The 11105-nt window shown below is 44.3% G+C and overlaps 1 protein-coding gene across 1 annotated transcript in view; it reads right to left on the bottom strand.

Annotated features, from left to right (window-relative positions):
- Positions 1 to 4695: 4695 nt before the first annotated feature.
- Positions 4696 to 11105, bottom strand: part of KLHL4 (kelch like family member 4) — a 72792-nt gene continuing 66382 nt past the window's right edge. Inside the window, exons 10-12 of the mRNA XM_075007813.1 lie at positions 9149 to 9361; positions 7521 to 7692; positions 4696 to 5977 (exon numbers count right to left, since the gene is read on the bottom strand). Coding sequence (XP_074863914.1) covers positions 5918 to 5977; positions 7521 to 7692; positions 9149 to 9361 — 445 coding nt within the window. The 3' untranslated portion in view covers positions 4696 to 5917. The remainder of the gene's footprint in view (positions 5978 to 7520; positions 7693 to 9148; positions 9362 to 11105) is intronic.

The raw sequence follows: 11105 nt of genomic DNA, 5'->3' as shown, positions 1-11105 counted from the left end.
GGGCTCTCCCAGCCCATGGATGGTGTGTCTGTGTGGAGAGGAGGAGAGCATGTTAGTAGTGTGCCCCAGCTGTGGCCTACCCACCTGAGCCTACCCCATGGGGCCCCTGCACCTTACTAAGGGACACCGACCCCCCAGGGAGCACCAGCCTGCCCCCCATGGACTGGGCCTCCCAGCCTGGGTGTGCATGCGGGGTGTCTCTCCTGCAAGTGGCCATTCTGGGCCTTCAGTGTGCGGGCCCTTGGTGGTCTGGCACTGACCGGCTGCCACCCCTGTGCGGCTCACGGTGCAGTCCACTGAGGGCGGGTGCTGGGTGTCGCTGGTGCACCACCGCAGGGTGCTGCATCCCATGTGGGAGGTGGCCTTTGTGTGGCCTGAGACCACCGGTTCTGTGTGCAGGCACCTAGACGTTGCGTTGCTCCCACCCTGTGGAGTAGGTGTGCACCCCTCCCTGTACATACCAGAGGGTCCCTCGGCAACATCCAGAGATGTCCGGCCCTCGGTCGCCCAGCTGGAGGAGTGGGAGGGGATCACAGTGGTCAGCTCCCACTCCTCGCTTGACCAGTCCGTGGTCCCCTTGCCCTCCTGAGTCCCCGGTCCAGGCTGCTCCTTCTCCTCCTCTGGCTGCAGCTCTTCCCTGGAGGTGTCCAGGAATGCGTGGGGGTGGTGAACTCTCTGGGGGCCCCAGGATGCCCTGGAGCTCCCTGTAGAAGGGGCATGTTGCTGGAGCTGCCCTGGAGCATCCAGCCTGGGCATATCCCTGGCGCAGCTCCTTAACTTTGTAGCGTACCTGCTCTGGGGTACACTCCGGGTGGTCCCTGGTATGGAGGCCCTGTGGCAGGCAGCCAAAGGCTGCGGCATTGTGCTGCTTGACCCCCATGTGGTGTAGAACCACCTTGTCCTCCCACAGGCCGAGGAGGTCCCACAGCTCCCATTCCATCCAGGAGGGGGCCCATTTTTTTTTCTCCTCCTGGGAGCCCTGGGGGGGCTCAGAGGGGGGGCTGTGGGGCTCACGGGGGGGGGGGAGGGGCTGGCTTCTAGCCATGCTGGTGCTGGAGCATGGGGCTGGAGTACGTGCACAGGCTACTTCTAGCACGCTCTCAGCTTCCTGCCATGGGTTTTCTGTGTGCGTGCAGCTTTAAGGCAGTCAAACTCAGAGACCATAGAGCCCTGCTGCTGTGGGCTGGAGCGGACCCACGCTCCAGCTGACCGGCACCATGGCAGACCCATATTTCGAAAGAGCGGACTGTGGAGTGTCTACACGTGTACTCTCAATTTAGTATTTCGAAAGGGAGAGATCCTCCTGATACAGGATCGGGGTTCGGATTTTGAAGCCTGCACCCTGTTCTTTCGATTTTCGTTCAAAATATGGGTTTACACGTGTGGACGCTCCTCCTGCTCTTTTGAAAAAGGGCCACTTATTTCGAAGCTTTGCGCATGTGTAGGCACAGCTTGAATGTTTTATAGAAACCTTAATAAGCACTATCACAAAATGTTTTACAGTCACTCACAATCTAAAGAGAAAAGACGCTTTAAAGACAAGCTTTTAAAAAGAGTAGAGCAGCTCAGTGACTTGGGCAGAGACAAGGGGCAGCACAAGTAGCAGTACTTCCAGGGGCAAGAGTCAGGGTGAAGGGAGATAGTGCAGTACTGGGTCAGCAAGGTAAGAAAAGCCCACTTTCTCTAGAACCTGAGAAAATAAGGTTTGCAGATGGGGTGGCAATATAAGGACTGTAAATGCTGGCGCCATATATAGTAGCTTTTAACTAATGAACAGCTATCCTTACTTCTGCCATTACTGATGATTTACATTCATTCATATTTTATTAACCATGGAAGTCAATGTTATTCCTGGGAGTATATCACCGCTGTTTCTTTGAAAAATGGGCATTAAAAAAATAAAAATCTTAATACAGATGAGAGGAGAAGTCACCAAGAGCATTCAAAGTTCTTCATCTTTCATCTCTGCCTTCATTTCCAGGGGGAGCAAAAGGAGGGCTTTGGCATTGACCCTATCTTCCTGTGGCGACATCTATACTTACCAGGCAATCAGAGTCAACCTACCAGGGTTTAATTTTACACCTAGTGGGGAACACATGAAACTGAACTCTCAGACCTCAACAGTCAACCCTCATGCTCCTCATTATCGTAAAAGCACCTGTCACAATTTTACCCTGAATTTTTCTCTCATAGGCTGCATCCACACTCCGGCGGTCCTTTGGAAGACATACTTCCTGAAGAGATCGTTCCAAGGAACCCCTGCTTTTGAAAGCTCACATCCACACACAAATAAAGCAGATCGAAAGATTGATCTGCTCTTTCGATGGTGAGCATCCCCACAGCCTGTGCTCTTTAGAAGGTGAGGTCAGAAGCTGGCTTTCTTTCAAAATAACCCTGGTGCGTCTACACCCCCCCACCCGATGATCTTTCAAAAGTGACATCAAAAGGAGGGGTGAGTTCCTTTGATGTTGTGTTCCCCCACCCCCACCCCGAATGCCTGCAATGGGAAGAGCGGTCTACTTCAAAAGATTATTTCAAAAGACAGCAACTATAGAAGCTCTGCAGATGGCTGTTTCAAAAGAGGGAGACCTCCATGGTGGTGACCAGCTGGCAGGTAGCAGCTCCACTCTCAGCATAAACGAAGCTCTGCAGCCCCAGCATCCAGCTGCATTTAAAGCCACAGGAGCCCACAAACCTCAGGCAGGAAGCTGAGAGCGTGCAGGCAGCAGGGAGCCCAAGCTGCTCTCTAGCTTGCCAGCCCCTGTGACACCCAGCCAGCCCTCACCCTTCCCGGCACCATGCCCAACTACCCAGAACCACCCACCCACCCAGATGTGAGGCCGAGCTCCAGGACTGCCTCGCCCTATGGGGAAATGAGGCGGTCCTCCACGAAACAAGGGTCCAGTGCTGCAGCACTGTGGCCTTCGAGTGGCTGTCAAAGGGCCTGAATGGCTGGGCCAGGTCCAATAGATGGTGAAGGAGCTCTGACAGGGCTATTGCAAGGCCTGCGATGTGGCCGGGGGGACACCTCCCACAAGCTGCTCCTATTATAAGGAGCTCCACCGCCTCCTGAGGGCCAAAGGAGGCAGGGGGCTGCTCATACCCATGCCCTGCCTCAAAGGCCCACCCCTGCACAAATGGCTTATGCTTTGCCTCCACCAAGTTGTGCAGGGTGCAGCAGGCCCCCAGCCACTGGTGGGATGTTGCAAAGGCCCACCTCCAGTCTGGTGAGGAGACATCAGGAGTGCCCCTTCAAGTGGCTGAATATCCACTCAACTGTATTGCAGGCCTGGCTCAGCTGTTCATTAAAAATGTCCTGGCTAGGCTGTATGTGTCCCATGTATGTCCTCATCAGCCAGGCTGCAGGGGTGGAGAGTAGGCTGTGTCCACCACACTGCAGGGCAGCATTGTTGTGTCCCCAATGGGGAGCTCCTTCTGGGGATGATGGTCCCCTCAGCCATGCAGTGGCCCAGCCTCAAGTTCCAGAACACCCTGGCATTGTGGGCATAGCTGGATCAGCCCGTGCAGATGTCATGAAAGTGACCATTGGCTTCGACAAGTACCTGCAGGACCACGGAGTGGTAGCCCTTGTGGTTTACGCAGTCCCCCACAGCTGGAGGCCTGTATGGTGAAGTGTGTACTGCCCAGGGCCATGAAACAGTTTGGGAAGCCCAACTCTTTGACCCCCTCCTGCCCCACCTCAAGGATGGCGTCATCCAGGTCCCCAACTCAGATCAGCTGCCATAGGAGGACCCTGTTGATGTCCTGGAGAACCTGCAGGTGGGTCATGCGCTTTTAAGTGTGGAGCAGGGTGCAGTATGCCCACTCATCCCTGTCCCCACCCCAGCCCCTGCAGGGCAGGCCTCACTGGGTCCCCCATTCCTGCCCCGTCCCATGCCCAGTGGGCCTGCCCCCTGGCCCCAACGGTGTCCCTGCTGGGGTGCCGCCTTCCCCTGGCTCTGCATGTAAGGGAGGGCATGACACAGGTCTGGCTTACCTTGTTGAGGACGGCCCCTACAGTGGCCCTGCCCACCCGAACTGGTGGTCAACAGATTGATGACCATGCCCAGTGATGGCCACCCTTTTCTGGAGCAGGAGCGCCAGGTTCAGGTGGGTGTCATGATGATGGAGGGCTGGGGTGAGCCAGTGGCACAGCTCCAGGAATGTCCCGTTGGTCATCCTGAAGTTCTGTAGCCACTGGTCATCACCCCAGTCCTCCAGCACCAGCCGGTCCCACCGGGCACAGCTTGTAGGAAAGCTCCACGGGAAGCCAGTGACCTGGGCGATGGGGTGGGGAGATCACACCCTGTGGACAGCCTCCAGGTGGGTGGCTAGTAGTGTGGCTGCCAAGATCTGTTGGTGCATGGTGGCCAGGACCATAGCCAGCGCGCCGATCATGGTCTGAAGCGGGAGGGGGACTGCTCAAGGTCCATAGGGCCTGAGGTGCCTCTTCCGCTGTCCGTCTATCTGCGTGCCTGGGGACAGGTAGCTGGCCCTCAGCAAGCGCAGGATGAGGCTTGGGGCGAGGGGACGTTCCCTAATATATAATTCAAGCACACAACATTGTCAGAAAGAAAACCACTTCATATAAACTGGTGCATTGAAGAGGTATGTTATTCATGCTGAGTCTTACGTACTGGTTTTTCAAGTGATTCTTTGATTCGGGGAAGTTTATCTCCATTCTTGGCATGGTTTCAGATAAAATGTAAATATGCTTATTTTAATGGTACATAATGTTACATGGTGCAGATGTTCTTAGACTACAGTAATTTATACTGTACAGGTGAGGAAGCTGAAACTCTTCGAGGTCATAGATTGTCGTATCAATATGATATACTTCTTTTCCATTATGTAAGTTATATTTGATTAATAGAATTATGCTAACATTTTACCAGTGATAAGTGTCATGCATGGTGACTATTCCAAGAAAAGCCAAATTTAGTTAATATATTCTGACAGAGAGTTAGTGGGCAATAAACTGATTGTGTGATCAGCATCATACTAGGGTTTATTGATTCACTGCCAAAGTATCAATTTTTAGATACTAAAAGTTAAATTAACAGATTTTTTACAAATTATATTTAATTACATTGGCACAAACTTAACAAAACAATGATGTCCTGACTCTTTGTGCTACTATTTTGAAACATTTGTTAGATAATTTAATCAGCTGACTTGATAAAAATGAGTATTCTGTCATAATGTTTAATAATAAAAATATTAAATAGCATCACACTTACAATTGGAAACTAGGTTTTGTAGTTTTGTTTAGAATCAGTTCCATGAGTTTCTGATATAGTTTGGTTTCCTGTACTTCTTAAAAACATTAAATAATATCATTTGTGAAATTAGATGCCATTAAATGTCAATTTATTTTAAAGGAATGTTTACTGTGGTTTTCTGTTGCCAGTGTCACTTCCCAATAATATTGCCTTTTGCACAATTATCAAGTGTTGAAGATTTATTTTCTCCAACATCTGTTTCTCACTTACCTCAATGCAAAAGTCTTATTTTCTATTGTTTCTATTGCTTTCTAGTCTATTTAGCTGATATGGACAAGAAAATTTATACCAGATCTTATTCGGTGGTACATATCTGTGATTTTAGCCACTGTTGTATTTTATTAGTGACAACTAAAGTAGTGTAATAGACTTGAACATATTTTTTGTATTGCTGTGTATCAAGTTTAACAAAATATTGATGCTTCCATATGACACATATTTTGCTGTCTGTGCAATGGAGAGAAAAATCAGTTTTGTGCTCAAACCACATAAGGGCTCAGATCTGAGTGTTCTCCAGCACGGAGCTGCAAGAATGCATGTAGTTTGGACTAGGCTCTGGAACGTCTTTTTTCTCTTCCTGTTACATGATTTTTATGGAAGTGTATTCAGGTTTTATTTCACACCAGGGACATCCATCATGGCAATTTCACCACAACAACACAAGCACCAGCTCTTCCAATATTGACAGGGACTTCCTAAAAGGAGGAAACACATTTTTCTGCTTAGGTAGCGGCATGTAATGTATCAGTCACAGATTCAAAGGAAAATAGTTTGATGAATGTACAAAAATATTTTGTAGTATATATAAAATATTTAAATATCTTTAAATAGAACTACATGAAATATTGATTTTTTAAGAAAAATATTTCCTGTTATCATAATTTTAATAAAAGATGTTGCAATTTCCTAGCCACATAGCACTTTTCAGTTATTACTGGAGAGAGAACAGAAGTTTCTTGTGCTCCAGAAGCATGGGACATGATAACTACAGGAGACTGTCTGACTGACAACTATAAGTAGTATCTGATGGTCTAGAACCGTGGTTCTCAATCATTGGTATGGGTGCCAGCAGGGTACACAGTAGCTTCCAGGGGCCAGATCAATGCATCTTGATATTTGTCTAATTTTCCAACAGGTTACATTAAAAACACTAGTAAAGTCAGTACAAACTAAAATTTCATACATTCATTATGGCTGCGTGTACACTAGCAAGTTCTTTCAAAATATTTTTCTAAAGAAGGGGCTCTTTCAAAATATTCAGCAGAGCGTCTGCACACAAAAAGCATTCTTTCAAAATTAAATCAAAAGAATGCAGTGTGCCTTTCAAACTCACTCATCCACTCCCATTCCAGGAAGAATGCCTTCTTTCAAAAGCTGCTGTCAAACAAAAACATGTGTAGACGCTCCATGGTCCCTTTATTTCGAAAGAGCAGTCTTCTTGGTTTTTTCACCTGATGTTTCTATCCCTGGCCTGTTCTTTCTAAAGAGTGGAGGTTGTGTGGATGCTCTTTCAAAACAGCAGACCATTCTTTTGCTTCACCTTTTTGTGTGTGGACGGACTCTTTTGGAAGAGCTCTTCCAGAAGGACTTCTCCTGAAAAATCACTGTAGTGTAGCTACAGCCTACTTATTTATACTGCTCTACATGCTATACACTTAAATATAAGCATAATGTTAATACTCCAATTATCTTATTTATAATGATAAGGTTAAAAATAAGATAGTATCTTAAGCAAATTTTCAGTAGTAACAATCTGTGACACTTTTGCATTTTTATGTCTGATTTTTGTAAGAAAGTATTTATTAAGTGAAATGAAACTTGGAAATACACAAAACAAATCAGATTCATGAAAAAGGGTACAATAGTCTGGAAAGATTGAGACTCATTGATCTAGAAGTTATAAAGTTCAGTAGATTTTTAAAAATCTGCCAGTAGAGGGCAGCAGTGACAAACATTTGTCCAAACAGTATGAAATCTATACACATTTCAGTATTTTGAATAGCATGTAAAATTCCACAGAATGGAATAAATCTACATTTTAGGAGGAAAGAGAGGACTGAAATAAATGTTATTTTCATTATAAAGTGAAAGGGTTTGGTTTGACCCTTCAGTGTTACCTTGATTTTGTATGTCCCAATGTACAACATACATAAATTAATTATTACAGGGAGAGTAGAGGTAAGTTTTTTAAAAACCTAAAAAATAATATGTCAAGTTTTTCTTTTATTTGTATATTACCTCTGTCCATTCATTATTTTGTGCATCATAAGACTCCACAGTATCCAAATAAGTGTGTCCGTCATAGCCTCCTATTGCATATAATCTGTCTCCAAGAGGACAGACACCAACAGCATCACGTGGTACACTTAAAGGTGCCACTGTTGTCCAAGTGTCAGTTTTAGGATCGTATCTAGGATATTTTCACAGTGATTAGAAAAATGGTTGGTCACAGAATTCACAGAATTTGTTCAGTATTTTTTGAAAAAAGCAATGATCAAATCAAATTTAGATGAATTACAGTACTGAAAAAATGAAACTGTCCCTGGATAAATAGTTACCAGCAGAAAGAAAAATAGTTTAATATTTTATTTAGCCACTAGAGGACTCTTCAAGCACATACACAAAAATCTATTCTCTTTTTACTGGATATAGTCACAGTCTGTTTATTCTCCTATCAGTTTACATACAATAATTTCAATCCATATAATGCGAAGTATGCCACAATAGTATTGTAAAAGATGCTTAATCAGATAAATTTTTGCATATTTCAATGTATTCTTCTTCCCCTTTGCTCATAAAGTGTGCAACCAGTATTTCAAGCCAGGTGTCACTAATGACCTGCTGCCCCAGACCCACTCCTTCTGCTTCTGCACTGCCCCTTCCATGTGAAGAGTTTGCCCAAGGGTCTGGTGAGTCTTTCAACTCACTGGCATTTTAGTAACCAGCACCTCCACCTTCCCATTATGCCAGGCAACAAACCTTTTACTGTAAAAGCTTTGAGGATTTAAGCAGGACTTACATGGTGCACAGGACTCATGTTGGGTCTCCAAATGGGAACAAAGCTCACCATTGAAGAACAAAACAAAAAAAAGCAGTCTTATAGCACTTTAAAGACTAACAAAAATTATTAATTAGGTGACGAGCTTTTGTGGGACTGACCCACTTCTTCAGACTTCATGGGTCTGCCCCACGAAAGCACATCACCTATTAAATCATTTAGTTAGTCTTTAAAGTGCTACAGGACTCATTTTATTGTTTGGTGACAATACAGACTAACATGGCTACCTCTCTGAACTTTGAAGAACAGTAATTTCAGGAGGAAATATGCTAAATGTGATCACGCTTAAATAATGTGTTTCTAAAACAGCTTTGTAAAGGCATGAATGAGTCCTCCATCAGCTATGAAGCCAGGTATTTGGTGCTTTCATTCAGTTTACTTCTCCAAATAACACTTCAGTAGGGCCGAGAAACCCTTGCAGGATTCTGCCCCGATGGGTGCAAAACCCCAAACTTGCAGGTTCTGTTCCTGTGTGTTCTGTATGAATGCCGGCCTCCAAAAGGCTTTGTTAAAATTCAGCGGTAGTGCTTGGCTCTACTTTCAAAATAGCTCTGATTTTTTCATTGCACAGCTAAGTACACAAGATAGACAAGTCATGTAACCATAGATGTTCTAAAGCAACACCTAGACCTAATAATGTGAATGAAGTAAAGAGTTCCTTACCTGGCTATAAATTTCCTTTCTTCTGTCAGCTAAAAGAGACTCTTGACATTTACATCATCTTCTTTTTACAATACATTTTGCAAACAGAATGTTTCAAGAGAAGAAAGTTCTTTTTTTGTAAAAATGAATAAATAAAACATCTTACCTTTCCACACAGGCAGAAAGTCTTGAACAGTGGTTGGATGCAGGTGCATCATGACCTCCCACTGCATATAAAAATCCATTGTACGTTGCAACGCCAACACCGCCTCGTCTCTTAGACATGGCAGCGCACATGCTCCATTTATTAGTATGAGGATCAAAGCATTCCATGGATTTCAAGCAGGAGCTGCCATCCCGTCCACCAACAGCATATAATCTATAACATTCAGCATGAAGATAGACCAGTACAGTAAACATATGTTCTGTCTTCACTCATTCATTTTAATAGAGATTTTATTAGTTAACTCTAACTTAAAGTGCTTTAAAATAATCTCATAGAATGGAAGTTGGAACAAAATATTCACTAGAATTCTTTTTCCATAATATTGGAGGGGTAGCTGTGGTAGTCTGGATCTCTAACAGCAACGAAGGGTCCTGTGGCACCTTATAGACTAACAGAAAAGTTTTGAGCATGAACTTTCGTGAGCACAGACTCACTTTGTCAGATGCTGGTGATCAGCACCTGATGAAGTGAGTCTGTGGTCACGAAAGCTCATGCTCAAAACTTTTCTGTTAGTCTATAAGGTGCCACAGGACCCTTCGTTGCTTTTGCATAATAGTTTTTGGTGAATATGCTACTAATCTCAAAAGAAAAGGATGCTACTGTGTTTTTGCATATCTCACTATCAAGTCTTTTAAGTAGTACAGAAACGAAAAATAAGATTAAAGAGCCTTTTCCACATACGAGCTATTCATTAAAAATAATTTGGAGAGACAAAGCAGGAAACAGGTAGTCTTAAAAATAATACTGGTTTCCTACAGATCCTGCAAATGTTTATTTTTGGATTGTTGACATGTTAAACAAATATTGTTAAACAACGTTGTTATCCATTACAAATCAAAATTTTAATAAACTGAATTAGAAATCAGTTAAAACATTTGACACATCATTCCCTGAGTCCGAAAGACTTCAAGGTAGATTTTAGAAGAGAACTGGGCTATCACCCCTTTTATTAAATGTAGCTAAAGCTACTGGAAGAAACAATGTGAGTTAGATTTTCATCTCTTTTGTATTGAGATGATATTCTCCTTTCAACAGTATTGTGTCTTGTTTTTTCTGGCACCTGGCTAACGTTAAGGCTTGGATTAAGATGACCGAACTGAAATGCAATCCAGAGAAGACAAAAATGATATTGACTATTTGGGGTAAACAGAGAGGAAGATGCTTGCCCAATGACTGAGAACATTTTAGACCCTTTTGCCAATAACTTTGATAAATCCTGGGGCCCTGCTGGATTTTACACCACTGCTTGGGGATTGCTTTCAAGAAGCTGCAGTGACTTGATGTGATTACTGTGAGAATTTAGCCATTCCTCTTTAAATTACTTATTAGAGTTATAGGCCGTGTCTACACATGAGCAGATGGGAATAAGGGGACTTCGAAGTAGGCGGGGTCCTTTCAAAAAGGAGCCCCATCGGGACGAGCCGCGCGGCAGCGAGGCGCATCAATTTTGAAGTGCCGCGGCTGCCCGCGTGCTAAAGAAGCGCTGAATATGCATTTCAGTGCTTCATTAGTAAACTTCAAAATGGCCATTTGCATGGCCATTTAGAAGTTTGGGGCTAGTGTAGACGTAGCCATAAAGTGGCTACTTGAAGATTGCTCAGCTACTGTATCTGGTGCAGACGGTATGTGTGTTTGTTTACTATGATATCTGGTGTAGGGAAATTGAATATGTGCTCAAAAATACTGCGCAAGATTCCTATTCCCCTTTTCAGGGAGCTCAAATTTATGTTGATCTTTTAAACCTTGAATGATGTTTATCCTATAAACCAGAGAAATCATCATGTATCCTGACAAACACCATCTTTATATGTGAAATCAGATTATATAGTCTCCTAAAAGCTGGTCAGAAAATGTTTGGTGAACCCAAACTTCTGAGTCTCAGCACCTACATTTTAAC

Source organism: Carettochelys insculpta, chromosome 13 (genome assembly GCF_033958435.1).
Source record: "Carettochelys insculpta isolate YL-2023 chromosome 13, ASM3395843v1, whole genome shotgun sequence".
In the NCBI taxonomy this organism is placed as follows: Eukaryota; Metazoa; Chordata; order Testudines; family Carettochelyidae; genus Carettochelys; species Carettochelys insculpta.
This window is presented reverse-complemented; position numbering and strand designations above follow the sequence as displayed.